The 27438-nt window shown below is 35.7% G+C and overlaps 1 protein-coding gene across 2 annotated transcripts in view; it reads right to left on the reverse strand.

The window, feature by feature from the left end:
* Positions 1-9125: 9125 nt before the first annotated feature.
* The window catches only part of atp6v1h (ATPase H+ transporting V1 subunit H), a 93372-nt gene continuing 75059 nt past the window's right edge, over positions 9126-27438 (reverse strand). For both annotated transcript variants that reach the window (XM_015353656.2, XM_006634026.3), the window contains 2 exons: positions 19823-19936; positions 9126-9531 (listed from right to left, as the gene is read on the reverse strand). In XM_015353656.2, the coding sequence (XP_015209142.1) occupies positions 9468-9531; positions 19823-19936 (178 nt within the window). In that variant the 3' untranslated portion in view covers positions 9126-9467. The remainder of the gene's footprint in view (positions 9532-19822; positions 19937-27438) is intronic.

The raw sequence follows: 27438 nt of genomic DNA on the forward strand, positions 1-27438 counted from the left end.
CAATATGAAGAGTATCACCGTTGTGATGTACAGTTATACGGCAGCATTTAAGATTGGTTAATTGCAGTTGCGCAATTGAAAACAATACAAATAATTTTAAAAACATTTCAGAAATCCTGAGATTAAGATGCTAGATCCTTAATGTTTCATTAGAAAACTTTTCGCCGAAATGAATTTTTCATCTCATGTCTGTTTTTTAGTTTTAAACAAATAAGACTGCAGAAATTAACAATGAGTTATCATTGTTTCACAATTCTGAAAAGCAGAGCCAACTGAACAGACTTCTAATTTTACTATGAGCAGGCAAGTCAAAGTAAATTCAAATATTAAATAAGTAAAAGCTATCAGGTACAGGCTAGCTGTTTTTGCTTTATTAGGAATGATCAGTAGGGAATAGCTACTTTTAATCAGTGAAAAGATCATGTACAATATACATTATGTTTCCTACACTCTGTCCTGAGAGGCATTAAAATGTAACAAATTACTGTAAATTGGTGTAGTTAAATGATCATGACAGTCAAATCAACTTTTCACAGCTAGAAAATGCAGATTGTGCATTTTTGCTAAAAATTCAGTGTTTGGTGGCTGTTTGAGCTACTGTATTATTAGATAGATAGATAATACTTTATTAATCCCGTAGGGAAATTGCAAGATTATTGTTTCATTTCTAGTGTACGCTGACAGCTTTTGTCTTGTATTCAAGAGAGACAAGAAAGAAGGGATGTGGTGTACAATTAAAAGGTGTCCTATTTTTAAAACTTGTGTTTACAGGTGCATTTCCTTATATCGCACTGATAGTCCCACACTAAAAATGCAAGCAAACATTTTATTTCATCTTATGCTCCATTTTCTTTTTTCCCATTCAAATGGCATAATGCAGTTTCTCCTTTTCTTTTTTACTGGAGAAAAAAGCTAATGCTATACTAGCCTTTGAAAAACCTTTGCTCTGTCCTTGATTTCACTTCAAGAATTCTACTGCAGAATACATTGTATTCTCTCAAAGGCTGACAAGGCATTTAACTGCACAGAGTAATTGACACAGTCTTCCATTTAATCCTTGCAGTCAGGGTCAGGACTGAAGCTGAAAGCATTCATCACAAGATCTCTCTTTATTTCTACCTTTCTGCCTACAAATTGTATATGACTGCTGAATCTTATTAGGGTGATTACACTTTTCCCAGTGCTCTTAATGTGCATGTCTGTGCTTTGGAGCTGCCAATTACCAATAATTAACCTTATGTACTTGATTTGTTTTCTGACCTGTAATTCAGAATTCCACCTGTTTTTCCACAAATTCCACTTGTTTCTTTATATTCCACATTTTTATAGATTATCATAGATTATTTTGTTGCTGTATATCTTAAAGTCCTCATACCTTAAAGTAGCAGATCATATTTGTTATAGTTGTAGATAATAATAATTCCTTACACTTATACAGTATAACAACTGTCCTCCACTACCATCAATGTGTGGCATCCACCTGGCAGCCATAGTGCGCCAGAACGCTCACCACACATCAGCTATCAGTGGGGAGGAGAGCAGAGTAATTAAGCCAATTCATAGATGGGGATTATTAGGAGGCCATGATTGGTAAAGGCCAGTGGGAAATTTGGCCAGGATGGGTTACAAGCCAAATCACAAGACCAAAACCGGGCATTATTAGCCACAGAGAGTGGTGGCTCTGTGGCTAATAATCAGCGCCTGTGGCTGGAAAGTTGCCGGTTCAAAATTCCATGGCCGGCAGAGGAATCCTACTCCGTTGGGCCCCTGAGCAAGGCCCTGAACCCCAACTGCTCTAGAGGCGCCGTATAAATGGCTGACCCTGCGCTCTGACCCCAAGCTTCTTTCCCTGTCTGTGTCTCACGGAGAGCAAGCTGGGGTACGCGAGAAGACGAATTCCTAATGCAAGAAATTCTATATGGCCAATAAAGTGATCTATCTAAATCCATCACAACTAACTTCCAGATGGATTGCATCCGGACACACTCTCCATATTTCTGATTCTTCACCTGAGCGATTGGCAACAGTTCCTCCCTGTAAGGTCTACCAACTCAAACCCACCCTCTCCCCTCCAGAGCTTCTATTCCCTCTAGTAGGCCAGTTGGGTTGTATCAACCCAGCAGCAGTGGTGCCCAGAGTACAGCCCACCCACAATCCTTCGATCCATCGATCCGGCCACTATTCAGTCTCTTCTTTCTTCAAAGATGGAGAAAAGGCTATTCTGGCCCCAATCTCTCTCCTCCAGGACCTCTCTGGAGCTGTCTCCTCCAGTCACTTTCTATCACTCGTATCAAGGTGTTCAGCTGCAGAGCTAACACAGTCACTTGGCCGAGCCCATTGTGGGAAACAGCATCATTTTCCATGTGCAGACCCATGAAAACAGCCTATGGATATTCAATATGAAAAAAAGCCATGAGTTCATAAATATACAAAACCTTTGAAGTAGGTTTTTTTTTAATCCTTTCTCAAAATATCACAAATGCAACTGATTCCTTTTAACACAACCATTATTTTTTTTTATTTAGTAATAAAGAAATTAATCGTATAATGCCGTCAATAAGACTTCAGACAGAAACTGCACAACGCGGTTATCATCAATATTTTGACCAGAAAAAAATCAAAACACAACACCACGAACTATATATCCCAACACACAGGACAACCTAGTCTTTTTAGCAGTGTTTCACATCCAGATACAAAAGCATAAAGCAAATCTTTTTCGAAGATATATCTACAGTATGTACCATTTCAATTTAGAGAAGGTCCGAACTCCATTGGTAATAATCAATCCTCCAGCAAAATACAATCGCAAAAGCAAACATTTGTCAAAACACATTAAATTCCTTGTCCCTTACCTTTGAAAACGGGACTTTTGTAGAGTAAATCTTTCCTGTTTAAACCCATGTGGAAAACACAGTAAACAAAATAAAGAAATGGCTGCCAAAGAACTCCATATGTTTTCAAACCAACCGGGCTATTGAAAAAGCTGATTTAATAGGAAGAAACAGCTGTCAATCATCGAATTCTGACCATTCAGGGACTGGTAGGGAGGGTCTTAGCAAAGAGGGAGCTACACAATAAGTTGAGTTTTTAGTGGTTAGTTGTTTGTGTGCAGTAACGTGGTTCACATGTTGTCAGAATGAATGCACCTATCTTTGTAAGGTCAATTAGTCAAATAGTGATGGTGAAAGAGTTGCAGCGTTTGCTGGATAACATGAAAGGAAATCTTTATGGATTAACAATGTCCCAGTCACAACACAAGAGGGATATATATTGAAATGAAAAAAAAAATCAAATCCCACATGGGGCTTGCCATAAAACATCTAAATGATTGCTGCTTCCACCACATATTGACTTAATGGGTCGGAATACTTATGCAATCAATATATTACTGTTTATTCTCTTTAGGTTTAATTATAATTAACGATATAATATTGTTTTTGCATAAAATGGTGGTGCACTGGTTAGCATTGCTACTTCACAGTGCTAGAGCCCTAGGCTGAATTCCTGGGGGGTACTGGTTTCAATTCCTGACCTGGGGTTCCATCTGCATGGAGTTTATCCATGTTTTCCCTGGGTTTGCATGGACTTCCTCGAGGTTCCTCATACAGTCCAAAGACATACTGGCAGGTCAATGAGCTTCTGGGAAAATTGGCCCTGGTGGATGTCAACAGGCTAGAAACACGGTGAATAATCTTTTTTCCGGTTTCATTAAAACAGAGAAATTGAATTTTTAATAATATTAAAATGGATCTTAAGATAAAAGTATAGCAAATTCTGAGAAGGGTTCAATTAACAGAAAACACCTATTTTTGTAAAAGGACATACAGTACAGTTTTTGCTGCATGTGCTACAATGACATTCCTCACCTGGGCTCTGAAGAGCACTCAACCCTTTGGCATCTGGGGACTGCTGTTCTAGCACAGAACATTTGGCTGTGTGGATGTCCCTTGGAGCTCTGTCAAAGATCAAAGGTCCAGCTGCTTAATCTGCACAGCCCCTGTGCAAAGAGATAGAATTAGAAGTAGAAGTGGAAGTAGAAATTAGCATTGATAATAGAAAGCATTTGCTCAAACAAAACTAATAAAAAGGGATTCTAAAAGTATAAAAAATGTAAAAGTGTTACAGGGTGCCTTTGGTATATTTTCTAAATAGTTCCCATTCTTCCACTCCTGTGTGTGTCTGTGTTTGTAATGGGCTTGGTGTCGGTGGTATGTGTTAACAACAGTATGTGAGTGCGCGGTGGTCACGTAACAGCTATCCTTGAGAGAGGATATGATTGTAGAGATCTGACACACTGTACTGATTACCACTAGCAAATGGAGTCACCAAGGTAACCTCTGTCATCTAGGGTAATTATCTCCAGGGGTATATTGTAAATAGGGTTGGGATCAGTTTTGTTGGTATCTACTGTATATAAGTCCAGGAATAATGTTTGGATTAGTATAGTTTATAAGATTTAGTCTGTTTTATAATTACTCATCCTGTGCTGTATACCCAATTCTGCAATAAACTGTATTGACATCCAAGTGTGTGAGTGAGGTTTCATTCCAACATCACTAAATTTGGGGTCTTTTTGAACCCACTTGTTCACTTGTAACGCATAGCCTAAATTTAGATAATAAGCACATATTTTGAGCTGAATCCCGGAAAGAGAAAGAATATCTGCTACTGTATGTACTGTACAGGTATGCAGCATGGATGTTTTGGGAGAGGCAAGAGTCAAAGGCCAAACACCAACCAGTTGGACGTCAACCAAAAAAGGAACTCAGGCCCAAGCACTATGGACAGCATGGGTGTGAACGAGGAAGCCTGCATCCAATACAGACTGACACTATGCACTCACAGCCACAGTGGGGAGTGGGAGTTAGAGTCCGGGTTGGACATTCAACCAGGAAAGGAGATAGAAGGGGGAAGGAAGGAGAACGGTGCTGGCAAGATTAGGATGAGAGAGGGGGAAGGGAGTGGAGACAAAACTGCCATGGGGATAGCTGCTGCAGTTGCTTGGAGTTTCGTATCAGGAAACCGGTAAAGACTCACTGTATCTTTGAGGCTGAAGAGGCAGGTGACTCCAGTCCTGGTTGAGTGCATTGAAGGTAAGGTCCCAGAGTTTGCGAGTTTGAGACGCCTGCACTGAAGTGAGACATAAAGCGCTAGAGAAATGGATACAGCATCCTGTTCAGCCGATGAGATTTTATGTGCAGAGAGACGGAAGTGCAAGATTTGAATTTGATCTGAAATATTGTTCAATAACAACAATTGCATCACCATGCTGCCCCACTTTTCATTTTGATATATAAAATTAATATATGTTAATAAAAACATTTTTTTCTTCACAGTTGCAATAGAATACAATCATTTATTTAAGTATAAAATATAATTCATTACTTGTGTTATTTTATACACACTTTTTTGTTCATTTTTATCAGGTGTATCAATAATTATGTTTGTGAATGCACATGTTTTATTGCTTTGTTTTAACTCTGTGTGGCTCTCTGGAATGCTGTGGCTTAAATAGCGTATATAAAAATAAAATTGACTTGTTTCAGTCTGGGTTCATTCTTTGATATCTTTTCGTAAAAAAAGACAAAAGCTTTAAATGTATGGCAAACAGTTTCATGGAGCTGATTATAGTATATGAAATACATTCTGACAGGTGAAAAGAATAAGAGTCAAAATACTAAATAATTCAGAAATAAAAATGATTGAAAAAAGAGAAAGGTACAGTATCAGAACATAGTTCTTCAGAAACATATTATAAACTAAAAATATCGATTTGCAAAAAAAAAAGAATATGCTGCAGCATGCAGTTTTTTATATAAGTGGTTTCATAGAAAATCCTTAACAGCTGTTATTCTATGAAAAGAGATATACATTACAGATATAATAAGTACAATATTAACCCTTAAATCAGTTGCACACATTGTCTGTTACTGGATATAATATAAAGAACTGAGTCAGTAACAGAACTCACAATCTATATACCTTATAACTGTGTTAATTCTATGTTTTGAGCTTGTATTAATTTTCAGCTGACTATTTTTATTTTAAGTTGATTATAAAAGCATTACATTTCGTCTATTTCAGTTTTCACCCTTTCTTCTCCTGGAATTTATCTGTGATTTGTATCTGGGTACAGGTGTTTTCTGGCCACACTCTGCAAAGAAGATAAGAAGACAGATGAATGAACTGTTTTTTTTAATAATTAAAAAATATTTCTTTCATGGTGACCTTCAATTACTGCTACTACAAAAAACAACAATAATAATAAGTAATGATAATTCCTTTCATCTGTATAACAATCTTGGTTTCATTATAATTGTCCATTTCTCTGAGATCCCAGCAAACAAATAAGTTATTGTTCGAGTCTATCAGTAGATTTTCCATAATTAATGAGAGGTTCTCTCTTCTGTTGTGGTGTGAATACAATGAGAGATTGTATCCCGGGCTTTTGAAAGTAATTAAACATATTCGCAGGCTCTTAAACCACACAAATGAATCACTCAGTCCTGATGTTATTTGTAGAACTTGTCTATAGGCAAATCAATACCTTGCTATCTCCTAAAATAGTCATCAAATCTATTTATGTGTTCAAATCTTCTGCACAGGGGAAATGGATGTTCTGTCCTTATGGCCAGGCTAGTTAAAGACATCTCAAAATGCTGCTACACCAAACAACTCAATATTATATTTAGCAGAAAACAATCTAAATTAGCACTGATTTCCTATCTGTGCAAATTCTTCACTTGTTTTTCTATACTATAAATAATTCTGTATCTGTAAAATCAAAATGTTTACAATGAAAATTGTTTTCTGCTTCTTACTGTATTATGTTTCTCTCCAAATGGTTCCTAACATGCATGCTAAAGAGCAGATCAATATCTTTTTCTGTACCTTCTCAATTACATCTCCTTAAGCCTACTAATCAGTTCTGTGAGAACAGGGGAATGAGCACTTTGTTTTCACCGCTGGTGAAACAGATCGACCAGGTGCCTAGTCAACAAAGGATTGCTGCAGTCTTCAGCACATAAGAATAACTAATGACAGCAGCATTATCATTTCTAGATTGATATCATCGACAGTGTGAGTCAGATCTTAGAAGCTCAATAAGGCTGAGCTTAGGCAGCATTAGAATGGAAGATGTCTTAGGAAACCTACTGTAGATTGTAAATTGTGTTTGTAGATCAGTCGGAGGCACTTTCACCTGGACTGAAATTTCTAAACCAGTGTCCAAGTATGGTGACAAGGTACATTGTGCTGTAGGAGGTGTCATCTTTCAATCAAATGTTAAACTGGCAGAACTGTTGACGAGTCCATAGGGTTTCACAATCTGACTTTATGATCTCCCGTTAGCCTATACTGTATAGAACTCAATGCAGTGAATACAGTATGTTACAGAGGTGATATCATTATCCTGAAACCCAGATAGAGTGCAATTCTGATGCATTGCTAACAGTGTCATCTTCTGTGGTAGAATTCTATCCTGTGAAAATGTAGAAATAATTAGTCCTTATTTGCTTATCCCGATCTTCTATGTTGGTGTAGTGTATAGCATGTGGAAAGGTAGATACAGTAGGAATTTTCTTTTTACTGTATGGGGAATGATTGTGCAAATAGTTGTCTTGATAAGAATTGATAAACTATAACTTGTGAAATTCAGTGATTAATTCAGTAATCATACAGTTCCCGATTAAGTAGTATTTTATAAGGCACAATTTAAAATATACAATAGTTTTGTAGAGTTCGCTTAAACATGTTAGCCATTTGAAAGTCTGTAGGTATAGTTGGATTGAAAGACCAAGGATTAAGCTGTTTGAATTTGGTAGGCAAGCAAGTAAAACTATTGGATTTGGTGAATAATACCATCGACAGCAACAGATTACAGGATTGTGCTGAAGGCAGAGCTTGCTAGACACAGAGTGTTTCTTGGGCTCAAAGACTGAAATAGAAAGTGGGACCAAGGCTAGGATCAACTGGTAAGGCCACAGCAGACTGACTGCCACATACTGTACAGAATAATGCACTCCATGTACTACAGTAGAGCGGTGTTTGATACCTTTTTCATATACGTAGTAAGACATAACAGAATGTTCATTCTTACCCTAAAATCTGTTATAAACTCCATTAAATGCAAACTAGTACACTGTAGAAATCATAATAAATTAGTGACAGGGTTAACTGAAAAAGACTTAATTTCACTATACACTATCAAATCCAAAGAAATACTTTAGATGTTGGGGAAAAAAAATTCACCTTACATGTATCCTATTGTCACAATTTAAAAAATGTTTGCATGTTGTTTTATGAATCACAATGATTAGCACTCAAAGGTGGTTTGTCTCAAGACAAATTTTATACTGAATACTTAAAGCCTTGAATGAACTCACAAAACTCCTACAGTACCCTATACATTTACTGTAAATGTTTGAACTGAAGCATACAAGAAACACAGTAAAGTGTGGAAAAACAGTTGAATTAGAACAGAGAAAGGGATTTATAAAGCCATTCATACCTTAGTTTTTGTTGTATCATACAGATACAGTATGCAACCATTTAAGAAGTATGATTAATAATGTACAGTAGTAATCTCTTGGAAGTTAATTTACTTTGAAGCATTTCAAAAACACTTGACCAGCAATAGGCTGTGGAATGAGACCAGAAACATCTCCCACTGAACTGCAAAAGCCATTAAGCTTTAGCAGCCACTACAGTGCAGAATAGATAGAGATGAGACAAATTGTTTCCCAAAGGAATTAAGGGGAAGCTTTATGTCAGCCAGATTGTGCAAGCCCAGAGTGGTATTTAACCATGACACTAGGGTTATCACCCTTCATCTTAGACCTAGGTTTAATGTCTCATTATAGGAGTTATGACACCTCCTATAGCACAGTGTTTCCACTCAACATACTGGGGCATTGGCTTTACGAAATGTGTGATCCAGCAGAAAGTCATCTACTGGTTTATGAACAGAAACTTGGTATTTCCTTAGAGGACTCCCATCGCATTACTGAGCAGCTCCTGCTTTACGTATTGTAGCTTCTAAGCTCTGATGAGATCAGTCTAGAAAGTGATAAGGTCTTTTCTTAAGCCATTCGAAAATTAGTTACTGACACATACACAAAACATTTGGTTTTAGATTACTGGAATTCATTTTATTGGAATGGATTGAAATACATTTTTTTTTCAGTAAGACATAAATAGGTTACCATTTTAACAATTAAAGACACTGGATTTTCTTTAAATCACATACACTACAGCACTTCCCAGTAGGAACATCAGAAAAAAAAAAAACAACAGACAAGGAATTTCCCATTAAAGAATAATTTAACATATTTCAGTAATGGCAAAGAACAGTAGCTGCATCTACATATTAATTCTAGGATCAAAGCAAACAACATCAAATGACGCAATTCTAAAGCAGAAAGCACACTTCCATCATCATATAGGTATCAGTGAGGATGTACAGTTCAACTCCTGGCAGCTACAGCAGGAGGCTGTTCTGATGACTGCAGTTGCTTCCCAAGGTATTCCCTGAAAACAAAATAAAAAAACAGAAATAATATTAACAATACAAAATATTTTACTGTATTCATTATTAAACACATTTCATATTGTTTATTAAACATTACAGTAATTTCAGGATATCTCAAAGGGAACATGTATAAGCAAACAATAACAATGCCAGTTTAACTTTCACATTTTTCACTCATTATTTCCCTCGTGTTCAATATTATTTCTCTATTAAGCCTTGGGCACTTAGGGACCTTTCTAAAAAGAGAAAATTGTACCATAGACAGAACATTAACATTCTTGTACATCTCCGAAAACAATTCGAAAACAAGTCGAAAATCTGAAGAATTCCTGGCTTTCCTACAAAAACTCAGAATAAATAATTGTAGGGTAACAGCTGTACAAGGAATTATGTCATAAGTGCCTTCTATTTATTTTAAGCATTATTTAAAAATATTTTTAAACATATTAGGTAACCTATTGTTTTACAAATGTAAGCACACATGCTGAAAAAAAATAACTAAGTGTGTTTATAAAAGGATAATCAAAAATGTAATGAAAGCATTCATTTAATTGTTAATATGTTTAACTTTATTACCAAAAACAACTGACATATATTTAAATTGCACAGCATTTGCTATTCAGGACGGCTGGTGAAATACAAAATGTTGAAAACTATACATATAATTTTGAAAGTAAAACCAGAATGCTATTTCAAGGTAGTATTAAATGATGCAGTTTGAATCAAGATTTCCAGAGCCTAGATTTAAAGTAGGCAAGTTAATGTCTAATGAATTCCATAATTGTGGTGAGATCCCTTTAGTTATTGCTTAATATTTTATCATCTTAGAAATCAGCATGAAACCAAAGAATTTAAGAAAGTTTACAATATAGAGAAGGGCAATCAGTCAATCTTGCTTGTTTTGTAGCTTCTGTAGCTTAACAATTCACAAATGAAATAATAAAGAAGATAACATTTTGACATTCCCTTAAGGAAAGGTGGATAGACCTCCCCCAAATATCAAAACCACCATTTACCAATATAGATTCTTTGCCACACAGCTTTGATTCTCAATGCACTGTGGTGAGATTGAAATTGAAGAAAAAACATGTTAAAGAATTTTAATGTTAAAGTTTTAATGATGTAACCAAGTACCAATGATTATATGCAAGGAACAGAAAGAAAATATGAATGCAAGAAAATCATGAATAAATCTAAATACAGACTGTAAAGACAGATTTATCTTTAAAGTCATGACAATCATCATGTATGTTTCATACTTACATTATATTTTATGACACAGATGTTCAATACACATAAATTGTGCCAGAAATTGCATTTTTGTATTTCCACATGCATGTTTCATAGAACATTTGCTAATTTTAAAGAAACCCAAATGGTGATACTTCAAATCATTAAGCAGGAAGCAACAATGTTTAATAAAAACATACTGTAAAGCAATTAGACCTAAATTATTTTAGCACTTTGCAATTTTCTCTAATAAATATGAATAAAAGAGGAATACAATCTAAAACAATGAGGTTCTTTAAGACCAAGCCACAATTATTCAATTTCCTAACTACCAGATAACATGGCATGGAAGATCAGATTTTAAAATGAACATTAAAAACATATTTTAAAATTAAAAAGTCAAACTAGAGGATGATATTGTGTGTGAGTGAGTGAAAAGGCCACACTCAACTTCTTGATTTATTTACAGAGACATGACTTGGCACTTGTTCAGAGCCACAGTACTGCAACCATATTTAAAAATTAACATTGAAATTGTGCTTCGCAATAATATTGTTCTTAATAGTTCTATTTTAGAAATCTATCAATTTAAGCATAACTGTAAGTAATATTAATAATACATTAAGATTACATCATAGTGCAACAACTGCAGCAGTGCTGGATCCAAATACTTTTCATGTACAGTATTTACATGCAAAACACGTGATTAGACGTATATATTTATCAACCCTGCATTTGAATATTAAATAAAACTTGAAAATTAAAAAATGAGCTTCCATTTTGTGATGATAATATTTAATGATACATACATACTTGTAGTAAGGATATTCCTGATTAAAGATAGTATGCCACCAAATATTTTAGCTGTTTTGAAAACGAAGCCTTAGAATCATATGATCTGTGATTTACCCACTGTAAGTTGAGGCTGCTAAGTCTCTTACACAAGACAGTGACATTTTGATTATTTTTCTTTTATTCAATTCATTTGTCCATTTAGTGATCTGTGGAAGACATTATCTAGTGTACCAGTATGAAAGAGTTACAGATGCCTTGATGACTTCCACCCAAGGCTAGGGCAAAATTAAAAATCTCCAAAATTACAAAATAAAAAATAAAGGAATATGTACATGAATATTAGATTAGGCTAATATGATAGGCTATAATAGGATAATGTACACAAAACAAAGACAATGTTGCAAGATAAACATTATTGCCATTACATAAACTGTATAGCTAGTGTCTAAAGAACCAAAGTACAGAGGTTAAGATTTTATAGAGAGAAAGAAAATTGGGCACATTTCAAGATAAAACCTTTTTATTTTGTGTAATGTCTACCTATTTTTGCCGTCGTCCAATCTATTATTACTATACATTACTTAAACCAAAAGGCAAGACGAAGATTCAAATTTACAAACAAAAATAGGCTATAGCGAAATACATACTGTAATTAATAGCATCATTTAAATGTATTGTATTTTTATTGTCATTTACCATCATCTAAAAGTTGATGTAAATGAACGAACTGTGATGTAAATGAATGAAAAATAAAAGAGTGATTATGACAATGCTACTGTACCTTTGTCGCAATAAAGAGTCGAACATGACACCAACTCAGCTTTTGGACAGGATAACAGCCCAATCATTACAGAAAACTAGACAATGTATCTCACATAAAATCATTGTAAAGGCTGTTATAATTTGTCTTCTCTGCATATCTTAATGTGGTCATTTCATTGCATAGCAAAATTACTTTTTTTTGACTGATGTAAATATGACAAACTGCCTGTGTTAAAAATGGCTTACACAATTATCTTATGTAAAAATTATTTTATTTCAATAAAGAAAGAATAAAACCTGTGGTAACAATAAGGGAGGGTTACCTCAAACTGGGCAGAATCTTTAGTGAGCTACCACTGCTCTTCCTAAGTTATCTAGACTCTGGTGTAGTCTAAACCTGGTTTGATTTGAGAAGAAATCAGTGTTTCACAAGAGAAGACCTTCAGTGATTTCTGTTACTGGTGAAAAGCTCCTCCCTCCAACTAAACACAGCGAACAACAATCCAAAAGTAAACATCGTGAGTACTGGTGACTGTGGAGCCCTGTTTGGTCACGTTGCCCTTAAGATGATTATGAAACAGCAGTAAAACCCGTTTGCTTATGTAAATGCTTGGAGACAAATCAGCAAGCAGGAGACCAAAAGAACACAATTCAGTCAACCAGAACTCCTCCAGAATCATATTTTACTCAAGTGTTCCTTGACACAATAGTTATGGAGTGTCTCAAGTTCATGCCTCTGTGCCCATAGCACACTTAAAGGATACAGCAATTTACGTCATCATCACAGACAATTTCAGTTATCATAACAAGCTTCCCTTTCATCTCAAAGAGTTGACACCAATCAATGGGATGATGAAGCTCCTACAGTAGGTGCAACTGAGTGAGGATATAAACCAGCAACAACAATACATAACACTCTATCCCCCATCCCTTGGGGTTGGCAATCTACATCACATGTGCAATTATTGGCACAAAAAGGAATTTGTAATGGTGCAATGAAAGCACCATGTGCAATAAAAGTCCAATAAGCCACTAAGAAATTAAATAAAAAAATGGTAAAAAAAAAGGTACTTCACTGTTCTGTTATTCTTTATAACATGCTACCCAATGAGAACTCTTCAGTGCAGGAAACCAAAAAGGTTCACTTGATTTATTTGCAGCATTATTTTTAGCGGAGCTAGTCTATTTTTTTTCACAGGAAAGCTCAGAATCTGGGCCGCCGATAACATTTTTCACACAAGTATAGAGTCAAATATTTTGTTCTTTGGCTAAGCTGTGGGAAGGTGGAAATCAAGATCAAGATTTTTGTTAGAAAAAGTTCAAACCACCCCAAACCGCATAATGAGAAATGGGTTATGAAACTATTGTTTCTAGCCAGCACAAGCTAGCACAGCAAGAGAAGGTACATTAATATGTACAGTATGTCTTATTAAAAGTTGCAGGGTAACTGCATGAGCAAGCTCTTGGCACGCCTCTACTAAAAGGTTACTGTCCCCTACTCTAGGGGATATAGGGCTGAGATGACCGAGTCCTAATATCTACCAGAAAGTGTATGTGTACCCAGCTGGAATCTGGCCTTTGCCCTTTCACCGGATTGATCCGTACCCAGTGACTCTCTGATGAAAGCCACCAATGAAAAGGGATCTTAGCTGCTTTTATAACATTTTTCAGGAGTGGGTTTCATTCCTTGCACCTATTTGGAATTCTGAAATTCCACTTTTCATTGACTTTCTTGAAAAGTGCTGAAAGCATTTTTACAAATGTAAAGTCAACATCTACTTTGAAAATCAATAAATGCTCATCTGTTACTTCACACTTGTCAACCGTTTGGTTATAAAAAAGTAGTCTGATACTTTAAGATTTGAGAATTTTGTAAATCACATCCTTAATAATGTTTTCACCATGACATACATATCATCAGGAAAACATCTTTTCACCATGTGGAAATCTTACTAACTTTAGCGATTTTAACAAACACTTTCCTATTCTCTTAAGACTTCCTGAACACTGCATGAAGCTCAAAAGCCAAGAGTACACCTACATTTTCATGTTTCATTTCACACATTAGATTTTTTTGTTTCCTACAGCCTATTCACTCATCACAAGGCAGCTGTGCTGCTTTAAACATGGTCTTATTTTCTGCATCATAATTCCTTAGCAATGTTCCAAAGCTACATGTTACAAGCACTTAAAAATACATAGTTTATGAGTAATTAGCCACAGACAACACACTATCTAGCTCAAAATAGCAAAAAGCTGCAACACAGACTCCTCCAGGCAAGAAACTGTTCATTTGGTAGTGAAAGAGCCTTGCTGTAATCACAATGTTTATTTTGTGAAAAAGAAGCATCTTACATTAAGATCCTCTAATAAATCTGACTGGAACATTTTAAAACATACACAGCATTTGGAGTACTGACTATAACACATCACTAGAACGGAAAACGGTTATGTAAAGTAAAATTATGCTGAGATCAAGGTTGACATTTGCAAGATTTCTCCATTTTATAAGAAAATAAAGCACCATTAGAATGAGAAAGGAAAGTGACAAAACTTAAGTGTAAATCTACTCATTTATATATGCATATATATATATAGATCTGACATATTCTTACAGTTAGAGGAACTGGCACCATCCATCTCTGGATTGAGGCTTTTAAATCCCGGGTGGGCATTTCTGTAGTACCCTTGACCAAATTCACTCAGATTGCCTCAGTAATCATTGGGCGGTGCGGTGGCTCTGTGGCTAAGGATCTGTCCCTGTGGCTGGAAGGTTGCTGGTATGATCCCTTGGCCGGCAGAGGAATCCTACTGTATTGGGCCCCTGAGAAAGGCCCTTAACCCCAACTACTCCAGGGGAGCCGTATAAATAGCTGACCCTGCGCTCTGACCCCAAGCTTCTCTCTCTGTCTGTCTCATGGAGAGCAAAGTTGGGGTATGCGTAAAGACAAATTCCTAATATAAGAAATTGTATCTGGCCAATAAAGTGATCTTCTTCTTTTAAATGTCCTGCTGTTAAAATGGATCGAGTTTGTTCTTTTCTTTCTGTGTTTTCTATCTTGTATTTATAGTTAATGTTTTGTTTCCTGCATGCAAAATCCTTTAAACAGAGCCTGATTTTTAAAAATACTTGTATAAAGCACTTTTCTTGCCCTTATATTTCCTCAATTTGATTTGCTGAATTGATCTGTTCCCTTTTCTTCTGATTCCATTTTGATCATATGTCATTCTACTCCTCTGAACCAAAGTGTGCTTCTGAAATTCAAAATGTTTTATTTGGAAGCAGTAGCAGTAATTAACTACGGCTGTCATTTTAGTTTCTGCTGCTGACATTCCCCTTTTATTTCATTTTCTGCCTGTGTTGTTTTTAGCACCTGTAACTGACCATGGAAACAGATATATTTTTAGTATATATTGAAGGGGAAATTGATATAAATCAGTTAAACTAAATTACACAACCATTAAGGTGGATCATTTTAACCTTGTTTATGATTGTAATTGCAGTTGTGCTACATACTGTATGGATAGAAATCAAGACAGGCAGGTAAGGAATTATTACAGATGATCTAAGTTTTTAATCTTAGGTTCTTTCCTTTGCTTGAATTAATATTTAGTATCAGTAAGTAACATCTGATTGTGTTTTTCCTGCCTGCAAATCCCAATTCCCATCTGGTCTGGGACAACAAAGTACATAAGATTTGTCATGTACAGATGCAACCATCTAGAATGTGCGCAGTATTAGTCAGGATGCCGCAGAACGCACTACAGTGTACTGAACAGCACTGTGGCATGCCTTTCTTATTTTTTGGGAGTAATCTGATCCAGGACTGCACTACTCTGTAAAACTGCCATTCGGCACAGTGAATCCTTAAAGTACTGCAGCTGTGTGTGGCTGACATACACATTTAATGATAATGATAATGCGATAATGTTTCTTTATTAGCCCTATACAATTTCTTGCATTAGGAATTTGTCTTTTCGCATAACCCAGCTTTTCTCCATGGAGACACAGACACAGACAGGGAGAGAAGCTTGGGGTCAGAGCGCAGGGTCTGCCATTGTACGGCGCCCCTGGAGCAGTTAGGGTTAAGGGCCTTGCTCAGGGGCCCAACAGGGTAGGAATTCTCTGCCGGACATGGGATTTGAACCGGCAACCTTCCAGTCACAGGCAGAGATCCTTAGCCACATTTGTACCATATTGAATGTTTATTAACCCATTAGTGCTTTCCTGTGCTAAGCATGTATGCACACTACCAATAAACAATTTCATTAAAAACAATGATTACATTGTTGAGACAGGATGTTGTTACCATGTTGTTACCACAGCTCTAAATGTGATGTAACAGTACTTTATGACACTAATAGAATTATCATTTTTAGTTGTGTACAATATATATCATTATTAGTGATTGTGTATGAATAGTAATTACAAAGCAGATCATTTTAAAATTTTGATTATGAATATAAGATATCAGACACACATCTTTAAAGACATCGTAACAGGTACTTAAAAAAAAAGAGGCCAGATGAAAATAAAAGTTTTAACTAGGTGATGAGGTGGAGGCACAGGTGTCAGGAGAAGAGACTTCACACTGGGCTGGTAGTTAGATCGCTTAGCTTGCAGTACTCCTGAGCTGTGAACATCTCTGGAAACTTTCTCATGGGTTTTTCTATTTTTTTTTTGTAAAATTAACTTTAAAAAAAGGGGGTCACATGTGAATTTTTTTTGCACGCATGCCTGTTACAACAGACCACCAATGGTGAAGCTGCCAGTGATGGGAGGTACCTGCAAGATGTCACAGCCAGGCTGCACAGAGCTAGTAGCTAGTGCCTGCTATGGGGAAACATTAAGACAGGGTTACACATTGTAGCAGATACAAGTGATCACATTACTGAAGTGTGCATTATACCTAGATTAATATATATTAATTAATTCATATTGCAATTCACTGTTATAATGTAACATATACATTGTGTTAATGTATTTGGCTCACACTCTGAATAAAAAAAACTAAATTTTGTGCTTGGTAGGCATACATTTCCTTAAATCATTTAAATTATTTTAGAAATGTATAAATAATAAACGTACTCACAAAATCCAAAAGTACTGTAAATATCTGCCTTTTGTCTTTCTCCTCTCATTTCATAGCTAACAGTCAAAATGTATAGTAAGGCCTTAGCAGGACTTGTGGGACAGCATGGCTGAAAGGCAGATTAGCACATCTGTGTGAAAAAATGTGTAATAAGATGTACTGCAATTGAGTAGTGTGTGGCCAAGCGTTTTACACTATTACATTATTGTGCATCACCATTTGTATTGGGGACATACTCTATCAGACAATACAATGAAAAGAACATATTCTTGTTACAATTCGTCAGAATGCACTGTGTGGAATTACTTGGTTTTACAAGCCCCAAGAATGTCCTGGTTTGGGACACTGCACACACACACCCATAACGAGGAGCAAGGAGGTGGGAGGGAGACCAGGTGGTACATACAATATACACTCAACACAGGCAGCCACCCAAAGGACAGAACACGTCCGTGTTTGAGAAAAGCTTTCTTTGGCATTATATAGACAATAAACAGCAAAGATTTAAGATTGGTGATATTATGAAAAAAACCAAATATGTGTTTGCATCTCTCTTGAATCCCCCCCCATGCCCCCGTTTGAGGACGAGGAAGCTGGGACCACCTGCAGAGTGAAAAGTGGAGATGGGGTGGGACAGGTGAAATGTGGAAAAAGAGGGGATTGATATCTTGAGAAATGAAGAGAGAAAGGTCATGCTGTAGTATGGGTTATACTTTGCTAGACCATTCTTCAACATGCATGGGCATTTTCAGACTTAATACCCAGCTTGAATTTGGAAGAACAGGATGAGATACAAAATGTTTCCTATGAAACTGAAACCGTAGCAATTATTAAGGATACCTTACTTATCCAATTTGTCAGAGCACCTTAAACGGTGAGGTAAACAGAGGTGAGAGAACCATATGCATCTGTATTGATAGAATTGTGTCCTCCGAAGTATATTTTAGGTTGAGTTCAAAGCAAAAATTTACAACTTCCGAAAAGCAGACATTGAAGGAATGAGACAGTTTACTGAAAGTCAAGTGGAATGTGACAGGATAGCAAACAAAACAGTATCCCAAGTGGTTCAACAAATGCAATTGCAGCATGGTTTGTGCATTTGTGACTTACAATGTTCTTTTTTAAGGCTCTTTATTTTGACTGCAAATAGCATTCAAACAAGCTTTCCTTCCACTTTTGTTAATTCAGCTCTAAAGTTTGTACACAGCACAATAAGACTCCCATATAGCAACCTTATATCTATTATGTGTATTTGTACTATGATGGGAAAAAAATCAACAAGACTAAGCCTTATTCCACATGGCTTAATAAAATACAATTCAATAAAAGTGAATTGCCACTATACTTCAGGCAACGGAGAAACCAGTCTTTATATATATTGACCTCAAAAGCCTTTAACAACAGCTGTTTCCATGACAACAATTAAGTATTTTTCAGTTCACCAAGTGAAAGGAGGTTTATCTACCAAAACAGCTTTTAAGAAAGCTCAAATATATGGAATAGGGAAATTCTATAGGGTTAGAGAATCGTTCTGTCACTGATAGTGGATTTGCTTGCTATGAAAGATGAATAAAGATTACTTGTTGTTTAATTAATTGAGATGTGCCCCTTTATGTTATCAGTAAAGGATAAAACTCTTATGTACCTCCATTCTGAAAGAGGCACAGTGATACCCTTCCACATATAGTGAAAAATGTGCAACCCTTCAACACACTCTGAAAAAATGAAAGAACTGCAGTTCCCACATCAAAAGGGATAGGAAACTGTACTTCTCAGTTCCTTACATGTATGCCTTCGCATTTAACAGATTCATGATGATGCATGGGGGTAGGGGGTGGTGTATAATGCAACATTACAAAAGATGGGACCTTTTCAGAGCAAAAACACCAGAACCAAAACAACAACATACAAAATAAATACAAAATCGAAAATAACTGCTTTACTTATTCATCCCAGCAAGCACTGGGAAAAGCACTGGACGGGACGCCAGTCCATGGCAGAACACACTCAAATGCACACCAGGGCCAATTTTCTCAGAAACTGATTTACCCACCAGTATGTCTTTAGACTGGGATAGCAAACTGGAGCACCCAGAAGAACCCCACATGAACGAGAGGAGAACACACAAACTCTGCACAAATATCATTCCAGCTCCGGAATTGAACCCTGTGCCGCAGTGCTCACGGGCAGCAATGCTAAACACTTAACTACTGTGCCCAAATTTAAGCAAATTGACAACAACAAGATTAGAAGATCTATTAAAATGTGACCATTAACAATCTCCCGCATTTAAAAAAAAAAAAACGGTATACAACACCAGGTTGGATTTGTCCTTAATTTCAAAAGTTCTGCAATACTGTTCAATGGTTTTCTTAGGCAAGCATAAAGTCATGTGTTAAGCAGAACATACCAGTTGTGCACCATCAACTTCTGCACAGCTAGAAGCGCGTTGTAGCGGACTTGCTGATCCTCATGGTGCATGTGGTTCATTACTAACTGCTTTCCACCAAGCTGTTCAATCACTCTGAAAGACAAAAAGTAAGCAATTAAGTACGGAGAGAAGTGCTTCTGATTGACTTGGGAGTCGGGACTTAGAGATGTCCATCTGGTTAACCTTTAATTAAAATGACGTTTCTCTAGCAGTCGATGAAGCTAAAGACAAATGAAGTACGCAAGTATATAACTTAAATAGAACATAAAATATTCACTACAAAGCAATTAAAACTGTCACCACTGTCAATGAGACAATTACAAAATGTTTCAGGCACTTGAAATGAGGATGAGAAACAGGCCTCTCAAAAGATCATCCGCAAAATCCATCATGGGCAATTATGAGATGCAGTCTGCAAGACCTATTATGTTCAGAAAAGTTTTGATTTTATTAACTAATGCCCGTATTGCAGATTAGGCAAATCACATTGTTTTATTACATAATTATTCTCTATATATTCCTTTAGGTTAATTCCACATTGACTAACATTACACTAAATCAAGACAATGTCTCAAGTTATGAAATTATTTAGAATTATTAATTGACTCTAATTCATAGTAAGGAAATGCACTTTACAGCCTCTTTAAACCCAAATCATTGACAATGTTATGTCAGTCTCTATTAAACACTTCTTTTCATTTACTGTTTAAACATTCAGATCATGCCAATGAGAAGCGATAAAGAGACTGCATTACACTTAGTGAATTTCATTATACATTTAATAGCTTTCTTAAAAGCACTTTGTTCTCGTAGGAGATTAAAGTTTCCTTAACTCAATTCTAATTAATCACAAAACATGACTTCAAAGAATTCAATATATTCTACACTATATTTAACAACTACATAATGGTTCACCTTTTTTTCTCAAAATATTTCTGTATTGAAAAAATCCAATCCTACACTAAGAGGGTTTTTGCATTAAAACCCTTTTAGGTTTAGACCGCAGGAAAGAAAGCAAAATAATATAAATATATACAGTCTCTAAAATGTTTGTAAAACATGGACAATAGAAACCAACAAAATAGTTATGGAGAGGGCTGAGGCAAAAATCCTCAGAAAACACATGTGGTAATTTAAACTCTTCTTTATGTAACTTGTTTTTGTATAATTTGTTTTCATTTCGCTGCTGCCTCAAAAAATATAATCGAAAATTTTCAACAGGCAATGTTTACTCTGATAGTGAAGGAGAATTTAGGACATTTTATCTTCTCCAATACCTACTCGAGTGAAGAGAGCTTTGCTCTCAAGCACCTCTCTTCAAAACAGAGGAGAGCCAGGTGACTTCCTGGAACCTCTGCAGTCACTGGAGAGGTTTCATGGCTGCTGCTTCACACAGATGTCATGCTGATTATTGGCAGCTGTATTGACAGAGCAGGCTAGTAGTGAAAGGATGAAAAACATCTCAAAATTTAAAGAAAACGCAGAGGGCATCCAATACAGCGTGGTAAATCTGCTACAGCCATCAGTTCTAATCAACTATGATTTTGAAACTATTTTTACATGCAGCAATCCAGGAAAATAGATCTGAAGAACAGTACTTTACATCGCGTTTGTAATAATAACCTTTCCTTTGAGAAATCAAAAAGAAAATTGCCGAAATACATGTTAGAGACAGGACTATAATGGTGGTCAACTTAAGGAATTGCAATGAAATATAATTTTAAAGGGCAGAATCTTTAAAAAGATTTTGGAGCCCAAAAGTTTAACTTGTCCGTATAACACTGATTACTGCCCATTACAAGTGTTTTCTGATAGGCTTCTATTCCTATTGGAAGTGACTGTGAAGATGCCTTACTCTTATGAAACTGGATTTGGCAGCTAACATAAAATCGTGCATGGCTGCATTTGCTTCCTAGCATTTTCAGAGGTGTAAATAATGATGGTATAAATAGTCACTCCTCGCCATACAAAAATTATACAACATGTAAAATTGAAAAGTACTTTTTCAATAACCAATCTGTATTTCAATAACATTGTGTTAATTCTGGTTTATTTTGTACGGATTACTGTTGAGAGTATAAATGTCAATAATGCACGTATTGGAGAGTACAGAGTTAATGCTACAAATTAAAAAAAAGTGAAAATACTGAAATGCTATTACTACCTAACAATAAAATCAGAAGATATTAAGTGCCACTTTTTATTTATTGTTTTCCTCACACTGTATTTTCATTTCAACAGTCTGAGTAAATTTGACATTAGGTTCATTTGTAACTCCACGTGTATCAAAATCAGTTATCTTGATTTTCATATTAAAACCATAAATACATAAACATGGCCATCACACTGTAAAAAATTTTATTTGTCACTTTGGAAGGATTCACATAAACTGTTGTAAAACATTTAAAATATGCAAGAGGTTTAGTGTGCCACAAGGGAAGACATCCAAATTTTAACATTTACATTTTGGGAAAATGTTTTCTTTGATCTTTAGTTATTTTAGCAATTATTAGTAATGTATTTTATGTGGAGCTATGTTCTATCTACAATAAAAGGGAATGACTGCGTTTAGTGTCTTAATTAAGTACATATATAACAGTAATCATGATGGCATTACTAAAGCACTTATTAGAATTTGCTCAATTGTTCTTTAGAGTGCTTCCTTAACATGCTTCTGGTTTTAGCAGGGAAATATTCACACTTTATTAGTCTCAATTACTTAAGTGTTACTTAGTCTCAGTACTGTTGTAATATTTCTTCAAATTTACTATGCATTGACATGATTATTACAAAACAGAGGGAAATATTTTTTTTCACTTGTTAATAAAGTACTATACAATATTAAAAAATGCTATACTTGTGGGTTAAAAACTGTGACTCTAGTCCCACCTAGAACCAGTGCTAGAAATGAAAGATTACTTTAAGATCTGCTACACAATACTACTACAGTAGTGTGAAATAAAAATAAAAAGCATTAGAAACTGAAATAAAGTTTGTCAGAAACAAATGCAATTCACATCCCATGAAATGGTTTTGGAACAGGTGTGCTCCAATAACTATGGGTCATTCTTTGCATTGTAAATTCCCCTTGATATTTACACTGAGTGCATACTGAATAGACATACACTGCTGTGCATGTTGGAAGCTTGCACAAAAAAACAGCGTACAGAGGAAATGAGGACAAATTTAACATTCTCAGGGGATGTTTAAAAAATTGACTAAGATTTTTTACATTTTTTAAAAAATTCACTGAATAAACTGACAAAGTGTGACTCATAAATTAAAATGATAGCCAAAATCATGATTTCTGATTAATTTCTGATAAATCAGCCAGGAACGTTTGCATATTGAACATAGTTGCTTTAGTTAAGTATATTTTACTGTATTAGAATAATAACTGTTTTTTTTTAAATTAAATTTCCAAGACAAATATTTTGGCAACAAAATAAACAGAATATAAATGTTCTGTAAAAAATATTGAAAAATGTTTTACTACAGTATGTAACATAGGTAATAGGTTAGCCTTCTCACAAGAAATGTTGATAATGTATACCTATGAAAATAAAATCTCAGCTGAAGTCAACATCTGAGTATCTTGAACAGACTACTATATACTGTAACGTACGCAGCTTTTCCAGCTATACAGCTGTCCCAGTAAGATGTGTGCAAAATACTTTTTTGTCAAAACGTATTAGTCATGAAGCAGACAGAAATAATTGATATAGGCATAAAAAATGCCCCATAAGCTTTCATCAAATACAACTTAATGTAAACAGCAAATGGGTTGAATTACAGTTCAGTGAATTAATGATACAAAAGTGAAGAGTATAAACACAGAGTCTCAAGACGCCTTAAGCATGGTTTATGCGATTGCTAAAGATACATTTATTTGTTTTTATATCAAATATTCAGATTTGCACTCCAGGATTTGACAGAGTAAAAGAAGAAACCTGGTTTGTTAGTATAAATATGGACTCTTCCAGCTGACCTCTAAAAGAGATTCTAAAGAGGTCTTCAGAAAGCTTGATGAATGCTGTAAAAGTCTGACTGGGGCAGATAGAACACAAACTCTTTACCAATTAAGACTACCCATTCAATAACCTTTTCCATTTAGGACAAACTTATAACTGATGTATCCAAAATTAAAATGAATACCAGGTTTCCTCTATTTTATAAACGGATTACTATCTGAACATGATGAAGTCATCGCCTACTGTAGGTTATTGCTTACCTAAAGTTCAACCACATCCAAAGATATCTCAGGAACTTCAAAAGGCAATGCTTGAAATAGCACCACAGCCCACTGCATTATAACAATGCCCTGAAAACACGGAAATGTATAACCCAAGTTAAAGACACAAGTTTAACAGCACTGTTTGTTTGCACTGAAGGATGAGAAAAGAAGGAGATTCTACACAGAAGGTATTTCTAACAACTCATGCAAGCCTACCCACATAAACAGAGAAAAGCGTCTGTACAGTGTAACTAAAATGAAGACAAGCTAAACTATGAACTAAGGTATGCTTGTTTCACCCCATTAATGATATCTGAATGATAGGTCTCAGCTCAGTTTTCTTATTAAGGATACTAAAATATTGTAATACTGATTTTTTTTCTCCAAATCTCAAATAATTGTCATTAAAAAATGTAAAGGAACAGGTAAAGGAATAAAAAGATCAAGAAACAAACCTTTACCTTTTCCTTTGCATCCTATGCATGCTGAAGCAGCTACCTAAGTAAACGATTTGAAAATGCATTATGCTCTTTAATTCCTCAGTTCTTACCGAAGAACAACTAAGAGTATATTTATCTTTGTTGCTACAGGTAAATAAAGGAAGAGGATCAGTGTCAGAGGACTGGAAAGGCTTGAATATTCTGAAAAGTAGGACTTCCCTGTCAATGTCAGCGTCTCCTTTAACAAACTAGCCTGAGGCAAAGTTATGGGTAAAAAACTAACAACCTTAAGAAATGTTAAAAAAAGAGCACCAGCACCTGACCAGAAACAGGATTGCTGTGACCCACCAATGAAGCAGTGTTTGCGTGCAGACATCTGGGACAGTTACTTGGCCACCCTTGAGACCAGGCTATCCCTGCAGGTAATGTCAGTATGAAAGTGAGCGGGACAGATCATGATGGACTGGACCTTGGCAATTGAGACCGGTTATTGGGATGTGAAATATACGTTCTCAGGGAAAAGAGCTGGTTTAGGGTGTAGACAAGTTGATTGAGGGTATCTCTTTGTTAATCCAAAACAGCCCTGTGAAAATGGACCCAGGGGAGTGTGGAGGCCACCTTACTGAGGTTTCTCAACAAGAAAAACTCCTAAATGCCGAGCAGTTTGGAGATTTTGGTCTTCTTGGAGATATTAGATTGGCTGCTTGATGGCATGCCACTTACTGACTCTTATTCTGCTGTGGGACTACAATACTCACATTGGGTAAGTAATTGGGAAGAAATTCCCCTACCCAATATGAGTCTTGAATTATTAGACAGCATATAATTAAACTTCACGTGTTCCCTTGCATCTAATGCATTTTGTCATGTGTCTGCCAAGTCTTGCCTTTGTCTATGTCTATATGAATTTCCTTGTACAGCGTTTGCTAATTCCCCTATTTTGGTGTCATCTGTGAATATGACCAGTTAAACTACAGTATACTGTACCTCATTCTAGATTTTCTGATACAGACCAAGAAGAGCGGTGGTTCTAATATAGTTCCCTATGGTAATCCACAATGTATCACTGTCATCCCAATTTAAGGATCTGCCCCATGTATTGTACCCCAAATACTTGTATTACCTTAAATGCAACTGCATGTAATTTGAGAATACATTTTTATGAGGAACCTCATGGATACAATATATAGAACTTCATTCTAAAGATACCATATTGTTTGTCCATTACTTCATCCATTATAGTTCTGTTAGTGTTGTAATGCAGACAAAATATGATTTAAAGGTCCTTTCAATTTCTCTCTTGGCCTTTTTACCCATGTATTTAATTCAATATATTTTTTTTCTAAACTGGATCCTGTTCCTTTTTGCTTTTTCTGCCAAGTTCTGTTTACTTGCTCTTTTCTTAACTGATTTATTAAATCATTTGAAATACTGTTTTCTAACATTTGATTTACTTACTCTTGGGATGAATCTGTTCTGTGACTCAAGCACATTATCTTTACACTGTTGTCATCCATTCTCTATTGATCTTGCCCATCATATCCACCCTATTCCATCCTGTTTCCCTTTATCAATCTTACTCTGTATCCTGGATTCTTGACCTCTACTACTCTCTGTGTGTAAAACTCACTTCCTGGGGGTGCGAGAGATGCCAGATTTGTTTAGAAGGTAAATCACTTAAGACACAGGTAAATACAACTATTTTGTTTCATCAAACTGACATTGCTTTAAGGTAAGCATAAAAACTGTTAATTTTCAGATATTCTTAATTGTACTGCAAAACTAAAATAAATATATATATCTGTCTTTTTCATTCTATATTTGTGACATATCTTAAGTTTAATGAACCAACATTTTCAACGTACTTTGAGAACCAAGGGGGTGTGGGCTGCAGTAAAAGTTTTGGAACCAATGCTGTAGTACTGTAGGTGCCTTTACCCATGTCTACCAATAATAATAATAATAATAATAATAATAATAATAATTATTATTTTTTTATTTTTATTATTATTATTATTATTATTATTATTATTATTATTATTATTATTTCCACTGTGTCTACTCCTAAAAGTCCTGATGCATATTCTTTCCAAAGTGAGAAAATTTTAAATCTGTCAAGAAAAGCAATTCTTCTGTTGCACATACCGTGTTTTCCCTAATTTCCTTGTATAGGGTTGAATTATAGCTAAAAACTGTATTTGGTGTTTCTTCTAATACTATCTCATTCTAATGTTTTTTAAGTTATATATTTTCTGACATATAGAGCTACACCATTACCTCTTCCATCTTTCCTGTCTTTCAGATCACTGATTATCCACTAATGCTGTATTCTTCACCACTGTTCTCCAACAGCCATGTTTCTCCTAACCACATTATATCTAATCACCTACAATCGCACTTCAACCCATACTGGGCAGCAGCAGTATGGGGGCGGTGTTGGCGGTGGAGGGCCAAATCAGTGACAACGGCAACAACACTCGCACTATCTGCGCGGAAGAAAGGCCTGACAATCTACTTCCATATTTTGCCATGACAACTCCATGGATAGTGATGGTGGAACTGTCCATGGGATTGCCATGAGTCAACACCGACTCAACGGCACTCACCCACTACCACAAGAGCACTTCAATACAGTGAATGAAAGCAGAAATACATTTCGAAAGCCTATTGTCATTAGCTGAATGTCTTTAACTACTGGTGTAATGGACAGCAATCTGGGATGCCTACATTTTGATGAACACAGAGTTTTAAATTTGCAGAACAGAGGAGTTCTTGCATCTTTGTCAAGAAGTGGCAGACACTGGTGAGTCTTTACCAACTCAATCTAAATTTTCACATCAGTTTTACATGCAAACTGTGGTTTTTTCAAACTCTTATTTCTTAATTATATTCCCCCCAGTGAACAAAACCATAGTTAATGA

The sequence above is a fragment of the Lepisosteus oculatus genome, chromosome 6, assembly GCF_040954835.1.
Source record: "Lepisosteus oculatus isolate fLepOcu1 chromosome 6, fLepOcu1.hap2, whole genome shotgun sequence".
NCBI lineage: Eukaryota > Metazoa > Chordata > Actinopteri > Semionotiformes > Lepisosteidae > Lepisosteus > Lepisosteus oculatus.